At 38.9% G+C, this 26,991-nt stretch overlaps 1 protein-coding gene across 2 annotated transcripts in view; it reads left to right on the top strand.

Annotated features, from left to right (window-relative positions):
• The window catches only part of LOC121526426 (formin-1-like), a 90,553-nt gene that overhangs the window by 51,328 nt on the left and 12,234 nt on the right, over window positions 1-26,991 (top strand). For both annotated transcript variants that reach the window (XM_041813003.1, XM_041813004.1), the window contains exons 9-16: window positions 3,291-3,352; window positions 5,574-5,662; window positions 6,932-7,061; window positions 7,147-7,293; window positions 7,397-7,456; window positions 7,531-7,651; window positions 19,272-19,364; window positions 26,537-26,588. In XM_041813003.1, coding sequence (XP_041668937.1) covers window positions 3,291-3,352; window positions 5,574-5,662; window positions 6,932-7,061; window positions 7,147-7,293; window positions 7,397-7,456; window positions 7,531-7,651; window positions 19,272-19,364; window positions 26,537-26,588 — 754 coding nt within the window. The remainder of the gene's footprint in view (window positions 1-3,290; window positions 3,353-5,573; window positions 5,663-6,931; window positions 7,062-7,146; window positions 7,294-7,396; window positions 7,457-7,530; window positions 7,652-19,271; window positions 19,365-26,536; window positions 26,589-26,991) is intronic.

The raw sequence follows: 26,991 nt of genomic DNA, 5'->3' as shown, positions 1-26,991 counted from the left end.
GCTGGGAACCAGAATACAAAGTATTACCTTGTTAGCTGGAAGCAGAGTGTGATTGAGAAGACTGTTGTCTAAACTGTTACTTTTACCTTTGCCAACACAATATGGCACTGGCATTGCTTTCACATTACTATAAATATTTTATTCTTCCTGAAGCCATTTTCCTCAAAATGCACTGGTGTCTGAAGTACAACACATGTATTTATCTGAATAAATGGAGTATAAAATAACAGATGTTGACTTTTACAATTAATGACAGCGACAGTTATTTAGCAAAGGTTGCCTAATTTTGCTTTGATGTGTTGTTAAAAAGCTGGTGAGCAGCTTGAGATACATTTTCATAAAACAAATAAAGATTCTAGTCTTATTTGTTGTCTCCCCGTGGAACAACAGAGCTTAATTGAACTAACTGCCTTCTTTTGATAGTTGTCATTTATGGCCATAGCGTCTTCATTCAGCTAAAGTATTCTTATTTTGCTCTCATGTTTTTTTTAAGCTAGTAAGCTCATGTCAGTTAGGCAAAAGAAGCTGACTATGCTACAGGTTTTACATAACGGAAGTTGCTTTGAGACTTTATTTATCTGCTGTTTTTGCGCCACATTAGGGTAATTACTGTTGTGTATTTCTCAAGTAACGGCTGTCTTTTGGTGGATGCTTTGTAATTACGCTTTATGTGCTATTGTCAAAATAGCTAATGTGCTGGCTTTGTTAGCTATCAGGTAGGCTACTACTTTATATTTTTTGAGGAATTTTCCCTATTTATGCAGTTAGTCTAATTTGAATGTATTATTATCATCTTGTAATTACTTATGACTTGCCAAAGTTGTGGCATTGCTGGGCAAAATGTGAAAATTTTTGTTTTAATTAAAAATGACTTGGAAGCGAATGTAAACTTGTCGCTCGATGGTGTTTTGTTCCCTCAACCTCGCCCCAACCGCATTCCAGTCAAGTAAAGTCATTAATTTAACCCCTCGTCCATCACCAGTCACCATATTCTAGGGAACGAGATTGCCGCTTCCCCAGTCAATTAGCTAGCTTGCTTGCTAGCTTCTATAGCGTAAGTTTGTTAATATTAGCTATCTAAAGTTAAATCTAAATAATGTCATAGATTGAAACAAACAACCAAAATCTACCCAGTTAAATCTCCTTAGCAAATTAAGAGAATCTTATTTATTTGCTAGGCGTCTAGATGCCATCTAGAATGCTTGGTGTTATTATAACAGAGCCTAGCTGGCTTCAAGGCAGCTAAAGACATGGCTGGGACATGTTCATTTCTTCCAGGCTGCCCATTGGTTGTGAATGACTGTAAGGCAGTTAGGCACAGTTAGTGCTTGCCTTCCTAGCAAAGTTTAGGGCACAAAACACTATCAGGCAACATTTTTAGGCTTAGCTCCTGCTAGCAAATTTAGGATAGATTCTCCAAAGTGACAAATATCAAGTAAGTTTGTGACTTACTCTTGTTCTTATGCTAATGTTGAGAGATTTTTTGGCCTTTAACCGAAGAAATTGTTATATAAAGAGAGTAATTCAAGTTTAACATTGGTGGCTAATGTGGTGTTAGCTGTTGTCCGGAAATTTAAGATAGGTCTTTAACTTAGAATACTGAAGTGTGTTTTACTCTACACTGTACTTTTATTGCATGACTGCATCTGCTATACTTTTGTTGAAGTTTAACTAGTTTTTATTTTAATTTAAGTATTGCAGGTGTCAGGCCAAAACCTCTTATCTTCAAAAATAGCCACTTTTCAGGGAAGGGGGAAAACACTGGATTTTTCTAACAATTTAACACTACATGGTGATAGTGTCATTTTGACACTTGTTAATGTTTAAAAAATTGGGAAACAGATGCAAAGAGTAATTGATAACACTAACTTTTAAAAAATAAAATAAAAATCATGAAAAATGGAGATAGGGGGTTATAACTCCATGCTAATAATTTACTGTATAAAGAAGCCAAGAAAGTTAGCATACTTTAACAAGATTTAGCACCGTGTGTGATATTGCTGACGTTAGAGACTTTTGTTTATTTGTGCTGCTTTTGAACTACTTTTCATTATTTGTACTCATCTTAAAATTTTCACCTCTGGCTGGGAGGACTGTCTTTTAGCTAAAGTAACCCAGTTTTTCTGTAATATTCCATGGCGAGGATGCTACCCAACACAAGTAATACAATTGCAATAGCACACCCTAGCATTTTAAGGGTGTCTTCGATTGTCATTGATAGTTTGTTAAATTGCCCATCAGCCTACTGTATTTGTTCAGTACAGATATTGAGTAATGATATAATTTCCACTTGTTTACAGTAACGTATTAGTTACACAATAAGGCTGGGAAATTGATGGAAACTTAGATTAAATCACGATTTGGCCTACTGCATTTTTCAATCATGAAGGGAACGATATTTCTTCTATCTTAAATATGTGTCAAAATACCAGTTTAATAAAATTTGACTGCAGCAGAGATGTTATGCTCTACACTTCCTGCAGATATTTAAGTGTCAATTTTTTAGAATGTTTTACCAAAATTCCTACTTTCCTTTTTTTAATTAAAACTGAGAAACATAAAAATTATTATTCCCTTCAATACAAAAATTCACACTGAATTTGCAATATGAGTCAGAATTATAGTAAAGAAAAAATAATTGCATATTGAATCATTATTTTTCCAAATCGTTCAGCCCGTTAATGCGTTTCATTTTTTCTTGTCAGTTATAAGTTCTTGACTGTTTAATTCAAAACCACAATATGAAATCTAAAAAGCAAGTGTGATGCATGATGTTGGTGACATTTTCCTCCTTCCCACTGATCTTCACCTCCTCCTCTCCTCCTTCACCAGAGCTGTAAACTTGTGACGCCTCTCAGACACAGAACAGGAGGCACTTTCTCTTTCTGTGCTGCCTTCTTCTCTCTGTCCCCCTGCACTCTTTCCTTTTCACTGAAACATGCAGATGAACAAGATTCAGAAAATCATCAGAAAGTCAATGCTTTCCTGTCTTCTTCTTCTTTGTTTCCTATCTTCCTCTTTTGTTTCTAAATGGCTCACCTTTTTATGCGTTTATATAAAAGTCTTTGTAGTTGAGGGACCAGAGACGAGGAGCCATGTTTTGTAATGCATGCCTTAAATATAATGCTTTATGCATCTAAGTTTAACAAAATCCCCCTGCCATCATGAGTTTACTAGTCTAGTCAGAAAAGTGCAGTCAAGGTCTGCTACAGCTCTTTGATTGGTGATGAGAGTAAAATCACATCGATTTATATGACAAGTTTCTAACATAGATGTCTTTACTATTTCAGCTGTTCTTACTGTGGATAACTCTGTGGTGGACATGGAAACTATTGAGGCGCTATATGAAAATGTAAGTACGAGGAGAAGTTAAGTACAGTGATGAAAATCAGTTTGCTCATTTTAATCATTTCATGCTGGAAATAAGTATTATTATGGAGTGTCATCTATGACGTAAAGGGCTGTGGCTGTATAGAACCAGAAGAGAACATCCAGAAAAGACTAGAAAAAAGAGAACACTATTATAACTTAAAAAGAACAGAAATCTTTAAAACATCAAGATTCAGAACTGAATGGACTGTAGCATTTCTGACAAAGGAATCAGTTTTGAAACAATCCCAACAGAGAAACAAGAGACTCTTAAGTTAAGTATTATGTTTCAAAACAATTAATACCTGTACGTGAAGAAAAGAAAATGATGTTTTTGCTTTGTATGTGTTGTGGTGTTACAAAGATGAGTATAACATGAGTTTACCTTGAAAGTAGGATAGCTAGGCCTCCAGCTTGTTACTTAATTTCACATTATTTATTAGATGTTATATTTTTGTATGTTTGTATTTTGTTAATTAATATCTTATAAAAGAGGGGCAGATAATGTAAGATTATTATTCTCTCTGCTCCTTTTCATTCAAGATTTTATGTTTGGATATAAATTTAGCCTTCAGATAAAATAAACTTTTAAATAAATTCTACTGTTTGAATATTTTCCTATTTCCACATATTTTTATTTTGTGTATAGTCGATGTAATACAACTAAGGATGTTACCAGGCATCTATTTCCCTATTTGGCTAAACATCCATTAAAATTGTGGATAAAATGCTTAGGAAACAGTCAAATTCAGCAATGTCATCGTATCAGCGGGTATGATGTGAGCCTGATATACTATGTAGAGCAGGGGTTCTCAACATTGGGGGAGACACTGAGAGGGGGTCTCTAGATGCCTTAAAAAAAACTAAGAACATTTTTGAATTACACTGTTGCCACATTACACCAATTTTGCCTCATTTTAACCCATTTTTTATTACTTTTCCTACCAATTTTGCCAATTTTAACATTTTTGCAACATAAAACCATTTTTTGTCAATTTTTTTCTTTAAAGATTTATTTTTGGGCCTTTTCATGCTGCTTACATGGGTCGTGCCTTAAACCACTCAACCCTCTGTGCTCCCGTCAATTTTAAACCATTTCCATCACTTTTTTTAAGCCGGTTTTTGCCATTTCTAAACCAAATCTTGCAACTCTCTGCCTATTGTTGGTTCTATTGACACATTATTGCCACCATTTACTCCTTTTACCACTTTTTAAGCCACATTTCACAATTTGATATGCCCATTTTTGCCAGTTTCTGACTTTTTCTGCCCCAGCTAACCCTTTTTTTGCCAGTTTATATCAATTTTCATCCAATTTCACTAAATTTGCACCTATTTTTGCCACTTGAATGCCATTTCAGCCACTTTTGAATCCCCTTTTACCACTTAATATGCCTGTTTTTGCCACTTTAACCTATTTTTGCCATTTTTTTGGTTATTTTGCCACTTTCATCTAATATTTCTGCTACTTTTAAAATCCAATTTCACCACCTTTCCCACAGTTTTTTGCCATCATTAACCTATTAACCTATTTTTAATGGAATTTGGTTCTGTTTTTTACAAAAGGATATAAATTTTTTAAAGTGGGCTACTTACTACACGAATCAAAATTTGTTTCTTTGTTAAGAATGGTTATTATTCAGGTTAAATATAAAATAACACAGCTTAACTTTACAATGGATAATGATTTTGCTGTCCCCCAGCTTGGCTGGGCCCCAGAAAGCTCTCCCATTTTTCCGCACTAATGGGTGGCCTTGTCTGCACATGACACATGGCTTTGTTGTATGGCCTCTTTTCTCTTTAATTGAGTAGTAATATGTGAGTATAGCCCTCATAAGCCTACATACCACTTTGTTTCCACTTTCTAGTTAAAAAAATCTGCCATACCGTGCTGTTCTTAAGACATACTAGCACACTAAGCTATTCATGTTTATGTCCGACAAGTGCCAGGGAAAGCTACACCACGATGGCAGCAGCCATAAACTGAAGCTACAGTGGCTAATAATGGCAGGAGGCTTCATTTACAGTCTTAAAAGCATTTGACCAGGATTTAAGGTCTGGGTTTATAAAAAAAATTTAAAGGAAGTTAGTTTAACCGATTGTAAATCTTGCGCCGGCTGATGTAGTATACAAATTTAGCCGCTGAACTGGCTTATCGCCACATCCTTAAATAAAACTTTTTTTTAACTTTTGTGTTTCTACAGAGGGCCACCAGCGATGAGATGGACAAGATAACAAAACACTATGAGACAGCCAAAGAGGAGGAAGTAAAACTGCTGGACAAACCTGAACAGTAAGTAACATGGTAACATATTAATCATTTTCAATCAGGAAAGAAATTCTTTAAAAAGATAGATAATCAGGGGAGTTTTACTTGTTTGCGCAATTTTTCAGCATACATATATAGTTTAAAAAACATTGATTGACAGGGAAATATGTGATTTTTTTTAGTAGTCTGTGAGGGAAAAGACATTTTTGCTTATTTTCTATCAGGGCTGGCAAGATTAATCATGATTGATTAAGGACTACATTTAGTGCAGTAATTTATTATGTTTAGCCTAAATTGCAAGTAATCTCATACTTTATTGTCACTTTTAGCATACTTTTCAGTCACTGCATCATCTCCCTGCAGCCACAGTGTTGTAAAATAAGTCCACCACTGCTCCTTAATGTCTCATTTTACTTTATTTCGTTTTCAATCCATAACAACTTCTTTTTTCAGCGGTTAAGTTAATGTTGAAGTCTTCAATCTACCAATAAAAGTAGGTCTGTATCTAAACAGGAAGTCAGTTACCCCTAGTTTACAGTAAAAATAAATAAAAATGACACAAAAACAGTTTCAAATGCAAAATAGTAGAATTTTAAAAGGGTGGGATTAATCAAGATTAACTACAGAAATTCTGAGATTAATTTCAATTAGAAATTTTAATCTTTTGACAGCCCTGATTTCCATATTTCTAACATGCATACTTTAGGGAATTATTATTCTGTACAAGTGTTAAGTTATTATGAAGAATTTCACAGTTCTGTGAAAAAAACATGAATTTGTTTCTGTAGTTCACTAATTCCTGTCAGGGTTAAGTACTCTGGGCCAGTTAACGAGGCCGGGACTCAGCGGTGCCGCTCAGCCTGGCCTTCCTGTTTCCATGTTTGACCAGAGCTGTCACTAAGGCTGCCAGAGTCATCCTTACTAAGTGTCTCCCTCCATCAGAAGGGCCTAATCACACAGGATGTTACTGCTCTGCTCCCCTCTGACACACCAATGTTTACATAAGTCGTCCCGCATCAGGCCAGAGCTACCTTTGATCAATCTGTGTGCGCCGCTCGCTGCTCTCCCTCTGCCCCGACCCCACAGACCCTTCAAACCCAGCAGAGCAGCACTGCTCATGACTATCAGCTGCCTGTGTGCTTGTGAACAGCAACACTGACTCAGCCGACCTGTATGCTGGAGCAGGGCCTGCCAAGAACCTGGAATAGTTCTTCCTGTTAGACATTTTGTTTAAATTTCTCTCTACATATCACACCTCCTTCTCCTCTACCTCCTCCTTCCTTTTGTTTCCAGGTTTCTTTACGAGCTCTCACAGATTCCCGACTTTGCAGGCCGAGCACGCTGCATCATCTTTCAGTCAGTTTTCCTTGATACCATCGCCTCCATCCGCCGCAAAGTGGACATTATCTTGAATGTCTGCAAAGTAAGAGCAACATCAACAAACACTGCTTCAGAAGAGTGTTGACTATAAGAAGGCTGACTAACATAAGTGTGTTAATGTGTTTCAGGAGCTGTTAGAGTGTGAAAATCTAAGGAATATATTGGGTCTTGTCTTAGCCTTTGGGAACTATATGAATGGAGGGAACAGGACAAGAGGTCAGGCTGACGGCTTTGGACTGGAAATCCTTCCAAAACTAAAAGATGTCAAGAGCAGGGTAACATAGCTTCACATTTGACGAAAAATACAAAATGTAAGCAAAATAAAACCACATGATAGAGGCAAACCCTGATCTTCAAAGTCACTTGTTTCCCCCTCAGGACAATCGTATGAATCTGGTGGATTATGTTGTTCTATACTACCTGCGTAATTTTGACAAGGTAAGCCACTCTCAATTAAATTACCCAAATTTTACACTCAACAGTTACCCAACACTCATTTTTATATGTTCCAGCATGCAGGCACAGATAAGAGCGTGTTTCCTCTGCCAGAGCCTCAGAGTTTCTTCCAGGCTGCTCAGGTGAAGTTTGAAGATCTCTCAAAGGACATCAGGAAGCTGAAGAAAGATCTGACTAGTAAGCAATGCCCTATTTTATACGAACCCAGTCGATTTAAATTGTCCTTTTTGCTTGGTAAGTTTCCTAACTGAGTGTCAGCCATGATAAGAGCTAGTCAGACAGAATCAGTGATTTCCTTTTTTTCTGCATATTTTTCACATTTAATATTAGACAAAGATAACCTCAGTAGGTATGAAATGCTATTTTACAATGATGATTTCATTATATCATTGGCCCTATTTGAAAAATAAATTGCCCCCACATCCTAATTACTGGCAACAACTGGAAGCAATCATTTGCAGTAACTGGCAATGAGTCTTTCACATCACTGTGGAGGAATTTTGACCCACTCTTCTTCATTGTTTGAATTCAGCCTCACTGGAGAGTTCTCAAGCATTAACTGCCTGTTTAATGTCATGCCACAGCATCTCAATCTGATATACAGTGCTCTGCAGAAGTTTTAGGCATGTTTGGGCCAAAATTTGAGGCTGAAGTAAGGTGTGTAATGGCAAGTACGCCCACCTGAGGGCCCCATCAGGCGGGAAGGAGGATTGACACAACCCAGGTCATGCTCTGGGTGTCATGGGAAAATAATCTGATGAAAACTAAACAAAAAAACCACAGCTTTAGGGCAGAGTTATGGGTAGATGTGGCGCTTAAACACAGCCAAGGGTACTGGTAGGGCGGGTAGGAGGGTTGCCACAACCCCCTGGTTGTCATGTGTATGTTCTAAGCACCTAAAAACTGTTGGTGGTTGCGGGGCGTATTACCAGGGGTGCAAAGGCCCAGACAAAAGAAATGCTGTTAAGCTCGACCTTGGATGCTGAGCACCGCACACACATGTCAAATGTGTCGACACTGACTCTGGCCGCCCTCCCTCCTCTCTTCAACCCGGGGTTGTGGAACATCAGGACATGTGAAGAACCGTTAGTGCTCTACATGACTAAAACTTCAGCACAGTACTGTATGTCCGGTCTTGAGGATCATCAGGAAGTTTTTTGGCAAATGTGAGATGAGCCTTTGTGTTCATTTTGGTCAGTCGTGGTTTTGGCCTTGGAACTCCCCCATGGTTGCCATACTTGTCCAGTGGCTTTCTTATTGTTAAATCATGAACACTGACCTTAACTGCGAGGCCTGCAGGTCTTTAGATGTTGTTCTGGGCTTTTTTGTGACCTTCTTGATGTTCTCTTGGAGTAATTTTGGCAGGTTGGCCACTCCTGAAAAGTTCACTCTGTTCCAAGTTTTCTCTGTTTATGGATAATGGCTCTCACCATGGTTCTCTGGTGTCAAAATGGCTTTGTAACCATTTCCAGTCTGATAGATGTTAATGACTTTGTTTCTCATCTGTTCTTCAGTTTCTTTAGGTTGCGGCATATGTTGCTTTTTGAGATCATCTACTTCAGAAACCAGTTTTTAGGTTTGAGGGGAATTTACTTTTTCACATAGGGCAAGGTAGGATTGGGTGGCTTTTTCCCTTAATAAATGAAATCCTCATTTAAAAACGTCATTTTGTATTTACTCAGGTTATCTTTGTTTTGTTTGATGATAGGAAACATTTAAGTGTGACAAATTTGAAAAAGAAAGAAATTAGGAAGGGGGAAATATTTTTCACAGCACTGAAGGCTTATGTGACTATATAAAATATAAACATCTTAGAAACAAGAAAGTTAAAGAAAGAAAGAAAGAAACCAAGATGGTCATGATTACAGGAAAAATAGAAAATTGAAATATTCATCAAGTCATAGCTTTCTAAAGAAAGTAAAGAAAGTTCTTAAGAGATATTAAATCTGTGAGGTGTTGTCGGATATTGCTTGTCCTGAATAGACATTTAAAAACCTTAAAAAGCATTTTGTGTTCACATATTTTCTTGATTATGTAATATCTTTCATCAAGGCCAAGGAAAAGAGGAGAGGAAAGAACTTTGGAAGTAATTCTGTTGACGTTTTCGAACAGGCCCACCATCTTTTAACTTTGGTTTTCAGGGTTTGTACTGCACACTGCACTTCAGTTTCATCTTTGTTTGATAGTAAATCAGTCATTATTGTGGTATGCATTACTATCTTTCATCAGAGCAGTTTAAATGTAAATGCAGAAAGAGTTTTGGAGGGTATTTAAGAGCAAGGAATGCCTGAGGCAACATTCCCCAGTTTCCAGACATTGTATCCCCACAGGCCTGTCATCTTCACCTCTAACTTTTCTGTTTGAACACAAGTGACACCACAGCTAAGAAAATTAGCATCTAAACTGTTTAAATTGACTCTAAAGCAAGGATAGAGTCCACAGAGCTCTCTGAGGAAGCCTCAGATGAATAATTTCCTGATTAAAAAAATGAGGGTTTGTGGGTGCCGATCCACTCAGTAACCAAGCCAGCCAGTCTTGGCCGGGGCCATGCAAAGGTTAAAGGCGACGCACCCCAATGCCCCTGGTGTCTGTGGTTATTTAAATCAAGCAATAATACGGCATATGAAAGCAATTAGATATGCTCTGCAAGTTTCCCCTACGTTTTTTTGATCGCTGTTAAAGCCCTCTCCTCTCTGACCTGGGGGAAAAATACAAAGAGTCTACTAAAGCACCCAGACCCACCTCAAGCTGTCACTCATTTATTAGGAAAAATGGAAGACCTGAAGACAATAAATGCAATGTAAGGGCCCTCGTATTTGATCTCCGCTACAGCGCAGTCTGGCACAGTAGTCCTCGGGGGTATAAGCATCAGAGAGCAAATGTTGGATTTTGGATGTTTGGCAAGCTCCACCTCTGACTCCCGCCATTTTTATCCTCTGCAGACGCCAGGAATAAATATTTATGCCTAGCTAGTATAAACCTGCCTAAAGAAAGCAAGTGGTCTTAATTATAAAGCTAACACAGATCACTTCCATCCACAGTGTGAATTGTGTCACTCAGAGGCGCACACAAGCAGTCTGCCTGGTTCTGCTGCTGAGGTGGTGACTGCATCATCTTGCCCTTCAGGCTTGTGTCAAATTGGTTCTGAGTAATTATTGAGTTTCAATTTCAGTTACATTTTTGGCTTTCCACCATCATAAAAATCATATAATCATGATTAAACAATTACTGTGCTATATGCCGGGTTACGCTTGTTTGGTCCTCAGGTTTTGTCATCTGGTTAATGTTCCAGTGTTTGTAGTATTTTGGTCATAAATGTAAATCTTGTTGTATACAGTGCCTATAAAAGATATTCATCCCCTTCATGTTTTACCCTTTTATTAATTTTATAAATCAATCATGGTGCTTGTAGTCTCACATTTGGCGAACTGGGGATCACCTGAGTTCAGTGAATTTGACTCATGTGATTGCAGTATAAAGACACCTGTGTCTGGAAGGTCCAGTCACTGGTTAATCAGTGTTCCTGGCTACCATTACAACATGAAGACAAAAGAACACTTCAAGCAACTCAGAGAAAAGGTTATTGAAAAGTATAAGCCAGGTGAAAGATACAAAAAAATCAAGCCACTGAACATCCATCCTCAAGTTCAGTTAAATCCATCATCAAGAAGTGGAAGGAATATGGCACATGTGTAAATCTGCCTTGACCAGGCTGTCCTCACAAACTAAGTGACCATGCAAGAAGGAGACTAGTGTGAGACGCCACCAAGACACCAATGACTACTCTGAAGGAGTTACAAGCATCAGCACCTGAAATGGGAGCTCTTCCCTTCCTCTTGGTTCTGTGCATTCACGTCAGATGAAGGGGTATCCCAATTCTGTTTTTAACTGAGGGCTAGGGCTAAGGGCCAAGGGCACACAGCCCTTAAAACATCGATTTTTCAGGACCACACTTGAAACCAAGGGATAGTTAATTTCTCACCATGCACTGCATTCACTTGCAAAATGGCACAATGGACTACGAAGGAGGTGGATAAATGTAAATATTTTCGTCATTGAATATAGGAAAATATAACAGTGTTTTCTCATATATTCAATCTTTAAATACTGAGGATATTAGTTTATTATATTTTCAGTATGCACACAACTGAGGGCTATCAACTGTATTAATATATAGTATGAACAAGATGGTTGAGGCTTTATTCTCACCTCTGATGGCAGACTGTTTATTGACAATGTTTGATGATGAACAGCAATCAAGTGGCGTCACGATTCTTAAGGGAAGTTTTTCACCCCTACCCCTTAGCACTCTGTTCTGAGGGGCAAGGGGGAAGGCTAAGGGGGTAGAAATGGGATTGGCCTTAAATCTTGACTAGAGTTTGCCAAAAGGCAAGTTTACTCAAGTGGAAGAAAATTCTTTGGTCTGATGAGACCAAAATGGTGCTAGATGCTATGTTTGGCGGACACCAAACACAGCACATTACCACAAACGCACTATCCCCACTGTGAAGCACGGTGGTGGCAGCATCATGCTGTGGTGATGTTTTCCAGCAACCAGCCCTGGAAGGCTTTTAAAGGTAGAGGGTAAAATGAATGCGTTAAAATATAGACAATTCTGGAGGACGATTTTGTTCAGTCTGGAAGAGAGCTACGGCTTAAGAGAAGATTTATTTTCCAGCAAGACAATGACCTGCGAAAGCGAAAGCTGCACAGAAATGGTTAAAAGAAAACAAAGTGGATAATCTGGAGTGGTCGAGTTAAAGCCCAGACCTAAATCCAGTAGAGAATTTGTGGCTGAACTTGAAAAGGGCTGTTCACACCCAATCCCTGTGCAACCTAACAGCTTGAGCAGTTTTGCACTAAAAATGGAGTCAAATTGCAGTGCAAGATGTGCGAGCCTGATTGAGATCTCTCCACACAGACTCAGTGCTGTGATTGCTGCCAAAAGTGCATCTACTAAATACTAACTTGAAGGGGGTGAATATTTATGCACTCTTATTTGTTTTTTTCACTAATTTATTTTCATTCATTGCTTGTTTAAGTTTAAAAATGCAAATGATGCAGATGTACTTAAACCAATGAATAATTGTGTTCAATAATCAAGATCTCAATAACAAACAAAATAATCATGATATAATTATGGAGCAGGTCTAGGTCAAATGTCAGGAGCCTTTGTGCTTGCAGTCAGGAGCTCACCTCTACTAGCTCAGCCTTCACCTAAGACAAATATTTGATTGTGTAAATGAACTGTAGCCTTTCCTTTTGTTAAAAAAAAAAAATCACATCTTGTTGTGGGTGAACTTGCACAGTTTTGCTAAGTGTGTGTGTGTGTGTGTAGAATTTAGTAAGTGATGCTCAGGAGTGTGTCCCTGTCCTCTTGGCTGCCCTCTCCTTCACTGGCTTGTGCAGAAACATGATCCTCTTTTGATGGGGCTTCCTGTTTGGGGAGAGGGTGGTGACCTCTCTGTGTGCTCCTCACAGAGGGAAAGGGATGAGTGGGAGGCCACAAGCAGTTAAGCCCACTGTAGAACTCCCGAAAAGCAAAATATCTCCTCTTCTCTGTCAAATCATTGCTTTCAAACCCAATATCCAGTCCAGTATTAGTCTACTGCACAACCTGAGCTCTGAGCTGCTTATCTAAGTGGACGCCGAATCTGCAGATCAGATTCAGTGACTACCTACATAAAGATCCATTTAACTGCAGAGTAATTGGACTTGACAGAGAGGTAGGGACGCTACTGGATGAAATAGGATCAAATAAAAAGAAACAGTCAGAGCTCATTTGCTGCTCAGGGGAGTTTAGTGTTTCACTGAAGGCCTGGCCCAGGTTAGGCATTCATCACTGGTGCAAATCAGACAGTGCACTGATTTTAAATGGCCTTTAATGTCAGGTTCAGGCAGGGCCTTTAGCCTGAGCTTTGCTTTACGATGGAGGCTGCACTCGGAAAGGCATGTGTGAAGTCAGTGTGCAAAAAGACAAAATTACCCTGAATGTTCAATCAGTCAGCTTAATTGGCCTAGTATGCTTATGCAACAAGGAATTTGACCAGATGAGCTCTACTCTGAGTGTAAATACAAATAATACATACCACTGAAAAAAATATTAAGATTTAAATATGTACAGGCTCTTGTAGGTATTATTTCTAGTATGTACAACACTGTTAGCATTAATAGAATAGTTGCAAGATATGCAAAGGGTGCAGTGATGCTGACTAGATATGAGGTGAGGCTTTTACAACAGAAAGCTTTCTTACAGTATTTGAGAAACCCTAAAGGAGTAAGAGACGGTGCAGGATATTTTACGTTAAACTGGGCTAAGGTGCTTGATAAATGAAATATTTATTTTCTCTGAGATCATCAGAATGACTGTGATTCCATTCAGCATGATATAAATCTCTATTTTGCTCACACTTAATTTATTTACTGTAGCTATTAGATGAGCAGGACTAATTATTCCATAAGTTAGCTTTTGAGTTTTTGATGCCCCCTTCACTGACATTTCAAGACAGGTTGATGCTCTGGCTCATATTTGCAGCTTCCTGCAGCCTAAATTTAGAAGAAGGCTTATAGTTTTTTGTCGATTTATGAGGAGTTGAAAGGCTAGAAAATGTCTTACCTTTTCCTGTTGAAGCAGTCTCCTGGCTGGCCTTGCATCAGGGAGGATAGAAGGCTTCATTCCTCAGAGAGCTGAGCTGGAAGTCTGACAGTCTGCAGGATTTGGAGATAATTGGGGGTCACAGAGAGAAATCACATCCCAGGTATAAATTATTAGGATGAGCCTTGGCTAGAGCATTGCACTGGTTTAACCTCAGATAAAAAAGCCATAGTTCTCTGTCCAAGAATGCCTTTTTTCACATTAAGATATTTGTCAGAGTGGAAAATAACAATCTAGGAAATTAATTATTGCATTAGTTGGAGCTTTAGTTCCGCTGGCAACTGTTAAACAACAATGAAGTCACTGGTTTATCATCATGTGTTTCTGCTTCCTCAGTCTCTATTTTAATAATGATCCAGAGCTTCAGAGACAGGAGGTGGCGAGGCGTAGAGACAGAAACATTCATCAAACAGCTAGTTTCCTCATCTTGCGGTGCTCTCCCATCCACTGCTCCGGCTCGTCCTCTAATTCTCTGACACTCGTAGTCGTGTATTGTCTTGGCTGGTCGCTGCATTGGGCAGTAAAATCTACTGCAGTAAATTCATAAGTACATACTGGCATCACCCACTCTGTAAACCTCACAGGGCAAAAACCGGAGCATGATTTTTCTTTTCTCGTTTGTTTTTCTTCCCATTTACTCCCCCACCGCTGCCCCTCCTTTACCCACAGCTTGTTGTCATGTTACCTCAAATGCTGCACTGTCAGATTCAGATATGATGGATTGAGAAATGATTCCTCTGGAGGAAAACTGTAAATACTTGTTTATTTTTCCCTAATGCTTCAGAATATCAGCTCTGATTTGTTCAGTTTGTTAGCTTGAATCTGGCTGAGGTGGAAGCTGTGATATCCTCTCTTTAGCTTGGATAACACAGTCCACCTTAAAACGTGTTAATGTGATCCACACATCAACACATGACTTGTAGCCAGACAAGAATTTATAGCCCTTAGTTCTGTTGTTTAAAATTGATATGATTCATTTGTTTTTGTAGTTCAGTTCCAAAGAACCCGAGTGTTGTGGATGTAATTTCCCCAATTGTTTTTTTGTCGTGACATTGAAAGTTAAACCTGCCACCACTCCCATTTTCACAGGTTTTCCTGTACTTTTTGTCCATCTCTTGCCCACCTCCCGCTTTGTAATTTCTTCTGGGAAACCCTTTTTTGTCTGAGGGTACCAGAGTTGCCAGATCATGTATGAATCACACATTCCAGATCCACCAAAAAAATTCAACCCTTCTGTCTCTTGGACCTGGCAACCTAAAACGTGGTGTGAGAGCTACAAACAGATGAGATGAGTTACGTGAAGAGTGAGGAAAATGCCAGGACCAGACTGCCTTCTGCATTATGATAATACTTTATCTTATTGTTATTATAATATTTGGTGCTGTCATACGTAGTGTGTGACTAAAAACAACTACATACTGAGAAGAAGTGTTCACACTGTGCGGATTTCTTTAGTGTAGTCAAAGCGTCACAGGTGATCATCGGGGTTTTTTTCAAACTTCGTCTGCTTATATGAATATTTTCACAAAGTAAGAGAGTGACCAACATGGACTACAATACCAAATATGAATGTTCTTATATGTTGAATTTTAGTGGAAAACACATTTAAAGTTAATTCCCTTATTATGTTAGAATCTGGATAATCAAAACTAAAGTAGAAAACATCCCTGTCAAAGAAATTCTTAGACTGAATGATGACACTGGTGCTAAAATTCATGTGAGAGAGGAAGGCCAGACATTAAGGCTGATATTTGAATGAAATAGGCCAATTTTTTTTTTTCCCTCACAAAAAGAAACATAATTTCATGACAATAATACAAATACTCCTAAACACAGGAAATAAAGTGTTAAACATCAAAATTTCCTGGTGTAGAACTACCTACCTTTTCTGATCTACCTGCTTAAGGTCTTAAAATGGGTGTTTAAATTTCCATTGCCCCTGAATGTCACACAGCAAACATCTGCATGATCAAACACAGGACAGACTGGTTAAAAACATGGTTTTAAATGGGCGACACTTTCCAGCATAACTTTAACGGCCGTGATAACTTCTTTAATATGAGCTCATAACAACAAACTGATTATCTTGCCTCTCAGTTGAGGCAAGATAAGGAGGTTTTATGACCTAGCTGCAATGGAAACTCAAAACGAGCCTCAAAATAATCTGAACAAGAAACACCGCTTTTTCTCAACTTCAACTTTATGGTCCGCTCAGGGAAATTTGCTTTGCAGCCAGGTGAAAACATGAACATTAAAAACACCATCACACAAATTTAGACACAACCCTGAAATGCATAAATACAAAAATTCAATGAAAGACAATTGAAGGCAGAACCACCATTTTAAGACATCTTCAGACATCTGTAGTGTAAATAAAGTGCCTCATATTTGTTCATTTTTAAAATTGGGCTTGAGTTATGAACAAATTTTTCATCCTGTTGGATTTAGCCTTGAAATTATTTTCATCTGCCAAAAAGCGGCCTGGCCGCTGCTTTAATCTGAAGAAATGTAATCTTCAAATCTTCAGATCTTATCCTTTTTCTATATTCTTCAGCCCAATTATGAGCAATTCAGTACATGCAAATATGTTAATGAACACCTTTCCTTAAAAAAAGTGTTAGACAATAAAACAAATTAAAGCAGCACTACAATTCTCTTTTTCTGCTCCCTTGACCTGCATTTGGCTAAATTAATGAATTTATTCATTCATTTATTTGTTGGTGTCAGCAATAAGGTCTTCTGTCTGACTCACAAAAGAATCCTCCCTTTCTAGACCCGCCTTTGTGAAACTGTATTATCACTGTAAGACAATGTCTGAAACTGCAGCTTTTGGTTTTTTATTCTTTACAGCTGCTGTGTTTTGTGGGCTTCCTCCTTGCGGCCTGTGCTGTCTGGACCACATTTGGGAGAGAGCCGCCGCTAAATTGTAGACTTGCTGTTTTGAACACAGTTTTTAATGGGTCGTTTTGAGTTGGGGGATTTCTGGCGAGGAAACGTGGTTTTGTCCAAACAGGATATTTTGGTCATCATGTTTTGTTGCTGATCTCTGTTTTTTATTTTGATAACTGCTGGCTCTCACTACTCACAAATTTAAAAAGAGTCCTGGAGACCAGACAGTGAGGCTGCACGTAGTTACTCCTCTTTTTTAATGCTCAGACGTTGTGTTTCCTGTCTGATTTATTAACACAGCCAATAAATAAAAGATGTAATAGACTGAGTATACCCAGTTACAGGTGCAGCTGCTCCGCATGCGAGCATTTGAGAGCAAAACTCAGATCTAAAGCTTTGTCCCAGTGAAAGAGGCTGCGGCGAGACCTGTTAATGCTCTTGTTGTGTTGCAGAACTATTAAGCTATGCAGTCATAAGCAAGTCAAGGTATTTATTGCAGCCATTAATGACTTACAGGTTGGAGCAATGTGCCAAAGTTCTTTTAGCAGGCGTCTGTGTGTATATTAACCCGGGTTACAGTTGAGAGGAAATGGGAAAGGTTCGGCTGGAACACGCTCAGTCACGGCTGTTTCCTCTCAGATCGTGCGAGTTAGGTCATTTGGAGCTGCTCAGAAAACAAATCCACAAACAGCAAACACACATCTGCTGCTCTCACGTGTATATTATTAAGTCAGCAGAGATACCAACAACATGGAGAACAATGCTTGAGAACTACTGGTTTTTAAATCAAAGAGTATGCGACAACAACATTAGAACCTATCCAAACAAGAAGCTTATGGGGAAAATTAGTCAGAACGTTTAGTGAAAGTGTACTTATATATGTTATTTATATATGTAGGGAAAATGTATTTATTCTAATTAAGACTTATTTTACATGGTTGATATAAGCTAGTTTAGTTTCAGTTGGCTCACTTTTTTTTAACAAGTCTTGTCTTGTTTTTACAAACTGGGTGACTGTGCAAGAAGGAGACTAGTGAGAGAGGTCACCTGTAACTACTCTGAAGGAGTTACAAGCTTCAGCAGCTGAGATGGGAGAGACTCTGCATGCAACAACTGTTGCCTGGGTTCTTAACCAGTCAAAGCTTTATGAAAGAAGGAGAAGAAAACTTGAAAACTCTGAACTGGAGTTCGCTGAAAGGCATGTGGGAGACTCCATGGTCAAGTGGACGTTGTGGAAGTTCTTTGGTCTAATGAGACCAAAGTGGTGCGTTTTGGCCATCAGACAAGACACCAAACAATGCACATCAACACAAACACACCGTCCCCACTGTGAAGCGTGGTGGTGGCAGCATCATGCTGTGGGGGTACTTCTCAGTGGCTCGTAAAGGTAGAGGGTAAAATGGATGCTGCAAAATGTAGTAAACTCCTGGAGAATATTCTTATTCATTCTGCAAGGGAACTACGGCTTGGGAGAATAATGTTTGTAGCAAGGCAATGACCTGAAGTATGCAGCAAAAGCTACACAGAAATGGTGAATGTTCTGGACTGGCCAAGTCAAAGCTGTCAGGTTGCAGTCCATGTGCAAAGTTTGCACACTTTTGCGAGGCATGCAAAAAAAGCTGTGTATCTTCTGGATAAGCAGTGTTTAATGCACCAACTATTGCATAGAAATTAAACTAGATGGAACAAAATGTGAGTTGGTTAAAAGTAATACATGAGGGGAACCTAGAATAATAAATCTGATAGTAGTAGTAATTTTAATGATAATGATAATGATGCATTTCATTAAGCACTTTTCAAAGCCCTCAAGGTCCCCTTTAAAGGCAAAAACCTGGAACTTGGTTTCTTTCTTCCTTGATGAACTGAACTTGTGCCCAGCCTTAACCCCCAAACTGGGACCTCTGTACTGAATCTTTCCTCCTCGTGATTTTTATAAAGATTTTTTTACACTAAATTATTTATTCCTTATATATAAATCTCAGGTCAAAGTAACAAAACTGCGCACCCGTATCCTTTGTATATACAGTATGTTCATAAATTTCAAGAAACCAATTGGAGTGCATCTTCATCACACATCATATATTTTGGCCTGCATGTGAATGTCTGCATGTGAACACAGAGCACACTTCAGTGGAGCAATGTGGTGTTGAAGCAAAAGAAGAGAGTAATAAAAAGTTTATATAATATGATGAAAGAATAAAACTGATACAGGAAAATGTTGATGATAAATTTCCCTCCATTTTTTTGTTCTAGCTTGTGAGAAAGACGTACAGAAGGTGTGTGACAACTCTTCAAGGGAGCACCTCAATCCATTTAAGGGGAAGATGGAAAGATTTATCTCTGCTGGTAAGTCAGGCTATGATTCAGTTTAACTTTATGGAGCATTACAGCCCTAAACGGGTACAAACTGGTCTTTCATTTATGTAAAAATGTCTTTATAGCTTATATCAAGACAATGTCAAAACATAAATGTGGAATAAAGAGTCAAAAATACCCTTTAGCATCAAAGGAAATCAAAGGAGAAGTCATCCATTGCAACCTTCCTGCACTTCTTAGAATCTCATTTCCTTATTTAAGTCCCAGATCTTCACATTTCCATCTCCTCTGAAGCTTCCGTCTAATGTTAATATTCCCAAAATGTTGTTCTACACACATTAATTTGACTTATTCAAGTCTAGAGGAGCCATATGTAGTTTAATCAGCTACTGCTCCCGAATCATGCAAGAAAACGTACTTATGTCCCCCCTTATGTTTGCTCTCAGTCCCACTCTCCTGCTGCCCCGTCATTCGTAAAGCTGTAAAAGGACACTGAAGAAAATTCTTGTTTTCTTCAGAAATGAAACGGGTTATTTGACAGAGGATTTACAGCTGAGCAGATAGACATGAAACTGAGCTAGAAAAGCCCAGTGTTCGCCCTCATGCCCAGTTTGGGACCTTTAAAAAAGAGGAAGGTATAATTATGTTTTTTGCCATGTCAGACAGTCAGCTGAGTGGTGCAAAATCTGCCTGTCAGTGTGTGCTTGTGTTTGTGCGTCTGTGTGTTTTTGGTCTTGCTGGGAGAGGGTGTCTTGGTGCGCTGTAAGACAGCATGAAGACAGGAGTCTACAGGCCCGTAGAAGGGATCGCATTGCCTCTTACATGGTTCTCATGCACTCTCAGCTTCTATAAAGCTGGCGGGACATCTCTGGCTGCGGGCTTGTAAAGACTGGCCGGCCTCAGTGGATCCGACCTGGGGACCACCAGGACAGGAGCAGAGCTTCTGAGACTCACTCAGACTATCTTTGTGCCCTTACTCCTTAAACTGTGGGATATTTTTTGAAGCTGTCAAGTGAAAAAGATGCACCAATGCAAAAGTCACTCACCATCTATGCACCTTTAAGCCTCTGGTGTTATTATGGACATTTTTGTCCACATTATGGTTTTTTCTATTTTTATTTTGCATTAATTTTTACTGAGTTTCTGCATGTTTCTGCTTTACTGACAAGTTTTTCTGCTGATACAGCTCAGCATCAGTCCCCTCAGATTTTGTTGACATAACATCTACTTAACCATCGTGATATCAGAAAATAGTCATTTGTAGACAGTTAACTGTCATAGGCAGCCAACTTCTGACCTTAAATGAAGTTACCATTTCATACTTTAAATGTATGGTGGAACTTTTATTGCAGCCTGTTTTCTTTTGCTCTAAAAGAGACGACAAGGAAACTAGAGCATGCTGTTCTTCTCAAAGGGTTGGTTCACACAAATCAAAAGCAGGCTCTCCTTCTAGGAACAGTGTCCCTGCTCCTCTCAGAGATCCACAGACCCTCTAAACCTATGTTACTGTAACAGCAAAGTCCATATTCATGGTCTATTTATTAGTTCTGGTTTTTTGTGTGTACCATTGCTCTCTGGGGGCAATACGTTGTCACAAACTTAAACCACAACACAACAAGGATTTCCCTCTGTATTTTTTCCTTTGTTGTGGTCAAACCTGTAAGCCTGTTTCCTCAAACCACAACCCCACAGAACCACTCATACCAAAGGTTTGTCTCAGATTAAGGGAATGAATGTGCAACATCTCTATGGATATTCCATGAAAACTCTCACTGATGTCTTCATATCTTCAACCTTTGTGTTTTTCAGGTTTGTTCTTTGAACCAGCAGTCGACAGAAATTAACTTGAACAATGCTCATTCTTGTTTTAAGACACTAAAGATATGTCACTAAAGAAAATGCATGACAACAGAGAAGAAAAATAACTAAAGCTAAGCTTTAAATTTATGGTCTTGTCATGTTACATCAGATAAACTCAGGTTTCAGTACTTTATGGATTGGTACAGTGCTTAACAAATTTATTAGACCACCCTAACCCTAACCAAAGTAAGGTTTATGCCACAGCTGCCCTAAATTAACAGCATTGGTAATTACCAAAATCATTTTTTATGTTTCTGCAATGATTAATACACCAATACGTAGAAGCTCTTTAACCCAAATGATATTTTTAATGCTAAAATATAATTATTATTGTTATTCATGAATTTTTAAATGTACTGATTTACAAAAAAAACTGAAAAAACAGTAAAGCACATTGTTATTTCTTGATGAATATGTCAAATTATAGTTATTTACTAGCACTCCTGAACAGAAAAATGAGTTTTAGTGGTTGAATGTTATGCTTGATTCATTTCTGACTTCTCAGAGAAGCCCAGTGAGCCGGCTCAAATTTGGGTGAATTCAGTTTGAAATCCCTCATTCCTGTTCAAAATGGTAAAACATGGAGAGCTGACTGAAAATGAAAGAGTCCGTGGGGTTTGCTGGCCATAAGAATATCTGCATATTAAACAAAAAAGGCAACTGACATAATATGCTTTTCTAAACTTTTAGTACAAACTTTCCTTTAACTTAAGGAGTTCCAGAAAACTTCAGATAAGGCCCAGCCTCTCTTACTCGCCTGGTGTTACTGCACCTTCTGCCCAATAAAGGCAAGTCTGAGCCAGAGGCCCTTATGCATTTAGTGTTGAGGGAGGTAGCAAATTAAAAACAAGAAAAAAGATCAGCTAGACTCAAAAAGTAAAGGTAAACTTAATTATCTGTCCAATAAAAACAAACTAATGGTAGTATGTGTGTCCCCTGTGAAACAGGTTGATTTCACATCTTCAGACTGGGTGCGTGTTTGCTGCGTGACGGCAGCAAAGCATGTTTGCTCCAAGTTTTTTTACCTCTGTCCCCCTGCTGTCACAGCTTTGTCTTCCCCCCTATTTTTACCTCATTGAACCTCCCTACAAGCCACTTGATTTATTGCATACCTATAAATTTGTATAAATTTCAGAATAAAAAGCAGCACTTAACAGAAATGCTAAACTGGGCTTTTACTTTGAGAAGCACAAACCAAGTTGTTAAGCATTCTGCGTTTATCGTCCCTATGACATATTCTACCGACGTGGACACAGAAAGCTCCGGCAACAGTTGAAGTTTAGAGAACAGCTTTATTAGAACAATGCATTTTGGTTTGTGGCCTTTATCAGGGTCATCAAGAAACACATTGCAAACATTTTCTACCAATGTGGATGTGTATCTGCTAAAACAAGGTAAGTATTTCGGAGACCTCCTCATTTTTTAGGTCAGTTATTCCTCAACTGTTAGGTCAGGGCCCAAAGTGGGTTGCAAAACTTTTTAAAGTGGGTCACAAATGAGTGTCAGGAAAAAGAAATGTGGGAAAAACAGGATCCCTAAGTAGATTCATATGTGTATTTTTAGGTTTTTCCATGAAAACAAGTAAATCTCAGTATTTGTCTTGAGAGTTCTACTTATTTGTCTCCTTTTCTTTGGATAACACAGCTGGTGTCTTTGAGAAATTACACAAATTTCAAGTCCGCCTCTGGAAAAATTGAGTAAAACAAGATAAACGCATGAACAGCCTTCTGTAATGACATGCATTTTAAACATATTTGTTTTACATTGTCTGTTTGTTCGTTCTGACTTTGTTTGTTTTTTTCATTTAGGGTTCAAACTGAAATTGTTTTGTTAAATAAATTCAAGAGGTCAAACATTTTCAAAAACTTGGTCGCTATTGCTCTCCAGTGAGAGATACTGCTTTAGGTGATACTGTTAGAAGAATATGGTGAAAAATGGATGTCGAAGCTAACTAGGAATATTACTGTTATCAGAAACAACAGAAATCATTTTCGAATAAGCCGTTTTAGGAAATAAAAGATAAATATGGCCCTCTGCTTATCATTTCCCTGTCTGTTTTGGCCTAGATCCGTGTGTGGCTTGCGGAAAAAAATCATCCTTTATTCTCTAGATTTTCATCCTGTGAGATGCAGCACTGCTGCAGGCAGTCTAAAATCCCTGACTTAACATGCGCACTGAAATGAAAATCAAGCTTTGACGCAGCTGACACACTGTTGACATTCACCCCAGTCTAAAGCAGCCCTAAAATAACAATTTCAAAGCAAGATCATATGCGATTTCACATTTTTATTAATATCCTAGTTTTACAAACAGTTGAATTTTCTTTCTGGTATAATCTGCATTTTGTTTTAAAGAAGTGTTGACATCTGTCTGTCCCAAGTGTAACAGGGCCTCCCTTGTAGGCTGATGTAAATAAAAGCTCAGGTTTTTACCTGAATATTTATGGTATGTTTGTCAGCATGAGTGATACCGTTTTAATCCTGTCCACAATATTCATATCTCACAATGACTACATTAACAGACTACAGCCTGCGTTATTTGCAGAGGAGTTCAGAATAGATAAACAAGACTCCCTCCATCATCTGAAATCTGCAGCCCTTCTTTGGCTGTGTTCAGTATCTCAGAATATTTGAAGCTTTTAAAACCACTGTAGCCGCCACTGGCTACAAAATCCTCTCGGTTTCTGCCTGCACATCTTGAACATAAACTTTCCAATGGAAGACTTGTAAACCTTTCTTAATAAACACAACTCCTCAAGCCGTTGCCTGTGCGTCAGCGAGGAGAGGTGTGTAATCGTTGTTTGTGATGAATCCATGACTTCAAAAGGCAAAACAAGGCAACTGTTCTCACATCAGAGACAGCTGAAGCTCTTAAAATCTGACTCATCAGCAAATGCGTGAATTTCTTACCTAGGTACACACCCTGGAGGCTGACAGCAGACTCATGTGCTTGGCACATGATTTTAAATATTGAAATTAACTGTTTAGAAACAATACTGAGACATGCATCATCACATAACAAGGTCTTTCTCTTACAAAGTAGATCAGTGATAAACACTTTGCTCCTGTTTCTAAGTAGCACTGACCTGTAACCTGCAGGCTCACAGCAAGTTCCGCAAGTGAACCCAGACGCTCTGTGCTCTTGCCTGGTTGATCTCTCTCTGATCTAACGGGGAACTTTAAAAACTAAGCGATCCGATCTCTTGTAAGACTGCTCTTGTGCTTGTCACATCATGTTACTGCTCTGATTCGAAAGTCCTGGCTTCCTCAAGATTTGTTTGCCAGTTGACATTGGAATGAGGCCATTATTGAATTGTTGGAGTCAAATAAAAATATAATAATAACTAATCCCTGCTTGCCCTTAACCTCCTCCACCCCAGCCTCCTCCTTTATAGCATAAAGCTTGTTGTATCCTCATATTCAGATCCATGCTACTTTGGATTAATTGCTTTTCTATAAATTCTATTGTATTCAATATGCATTGTCATAAATGTATCTGTCTATGTAGGGGTTTCTAGCCATGTGCTCCCTGGAAAGTCAAAGCAAGTTGCTTGACTAACCCAGGGAGCATCTTTTGAGCACAGTTTTCTCCGCCAAGTAAAAATGTAGACCCATTTTGCAATAAAATGGTTAAATATGTGATGAGAGTGCCTCTGACTGAAAAACATTAATTCTGGCCATTTTATTTTATTCAGTTATTTAAATCGTCTGATCACTCATTGCAATACAGAATTTAGTCGCATGAATTGTTAGGGGACTTGTACTGTGCCATATCTCCCACACCATTTCATATGAAGACTTGTTTTTTTACGAGGCATTAACCTGATCCTTTTTGCTTATTTTCTGCCATATATCCTGATGTCTGGCATTTTCTTCTCTTTGCATAAAAGTTGTTTCTAAGGTAAAGCTAGAAAACAAAAACATCCCCGTGGATAGGATTGTGTTAATGACAACATTCCCTCTTTTGTTTCCCTTTATAATAAGCTCTTTGAAACCTCTAGGGATGCCCTGATGGACATATTTTCGTGTTGAATATGTGCCACATCTAATTAAAAACAACTCCACTCTTATTAAATGATCTGGCTCTTCCAGTGCAGGCACATGTATCATCACATCCTTACGCTTTCTTTGTTGTCAGTGAGTCACACCCAATAACCAAAACTCCACTTGTCCAGATGACCATGAATTACGTAAATCAAGTAGAATCTGCAGATAAAATCTGACTAAGGATCGTTTTTTTAGATGAGCTCTGAGATGGGATCAAATAGAGATGGTAAAGGGATGCCCAAGGTCTTCAACACTCTTCATGGGCTTTGTTCCTTTGCTTTGTTATCTCGCTAAAGCAGCCGTTTGGTAAAGTGTGTCAGAGTTTTAAAGCCCTAATTTATTATCCCTCTCAGCATGCACATCTCATAACTTTCTAGTTAGCGACTACTGGTTTCATGTTTACACAGGGAGCCGGCGAAGAGAAACTTCACACATCCTCTCTCTCTCTCTCTCGGCTCCAGTGCCACCTCTGCACAGTCGCACCAGAGGGGTACCTCAGGCGCCAGCCCGACCCCCACTGAGACTAACACCATTGGTCACGGCCCCTCTCCTCGCCCCCCCTCCTCCTCGTACCCCAGACATGGCCACAGCCTCCCTTCATTAGGTTTGCCTCCATACCCACAGAAAAAAGGGTAAAAGTAAGAGGGGTGGTTGGTTGGAGGCTTAAGCTCACCTTCTCCCAGAAGACCCCCAAACCTTTCTTTGAACAATTTTTTGGAGACTTCCCGCTCTTAAATCTTCAAGTAGGAAAAGGTCCCCCATCATTGTAAAAAGGATGAATCTGGAAAAATGCAATAAATCTGAGATCACAGGCTCTCTCTGGCCCTAGATAAATTCTTGCACCTCAGCCTGGCCCGCCGCACACATCTGCCTTGCATTTAGACACTTTTACATGGCAGCAGTCCGCAGGAGCCTCCAGTTCCCAAGCCTCTATGCTCAACCCTGCACCCCTGTTCAGCTCTGCACAGATCATGCACATGTACCAGACCACCTCTCCCCACCCTGAGCCCAGGCGTCACAGGCTCACACTCCCTTGCGTCAACTCACAGAGGCACGTCAAACTTTACAATGTGCTTAACTGACACTTGGATAATGCGCTCGTTGAGTACATGACATCTCAACCCAGAGCCCTTTCTTCTTCTGTCCTCCTCCAGTGGTAACTCTAAGGTTGTGTCATGAGTGCAGCGCCCCCATCTGGACTCCATGAATCACAAGGGAACAGTCTTCTTTATCTGAAGTTGTTTGATAAGTCATTGTCGATGTGCCTAAATCTTACATTTGCCCTTTTTTTAACAGCTCAAAAGGATCATTCAGCAGAAGAGGACCGACTCAATGCAGCACAGAAAAGGTAAGATGCCAACTTATCAGCCTCAAGCCCAGGCACATTTAGAAATAAGACTAAAAATCTTGTTTAGATGAGAAAAAATAATGTAGTAGCCTGATTTGTTTATCATTGATCACAGATCACATAACAAGTATCTGCAGGTACAACACTGCAAAAACTCAAATCTAAACAAGTCTATTTGTCTTATTTATTGTCAACAATATCTCAGAACCTTTATTGTAAGCCACATTCACCTGACAAGTCCAGATAAACATTTTATTTCAAGATATACAGATGCATCTAAAAAAAAAAGACTATCTATCTGATATCCTCTGATTAAATTCAGGAAATGAAACTTCCATATGTTCTAGATAAATCTCATACAACGTGAAAGATTTACCTTTGTTTTTGTTTGTTGTAATCTTGA

The sequence above is a fragment of the Cheilinus undulatus genome, linkage group 18 (assembly GCF_018320785.1).
Source record: "Cheilinus undulatus linkage group 18, ASM1832078v1, whole genome shotgun sequence".
NCBI classification, from domain to species: Eukaryota; Metazoa; Chordata; class Actinopteri; order Labriformes; family Labridae; genus Cheilinus; species Cheilinus undulatus.
The sequence above is the reverse complement of the archived record's forward strand: the minus strand, read 5'-3'. Positions and strand labels throughout refer to the sequence as shown.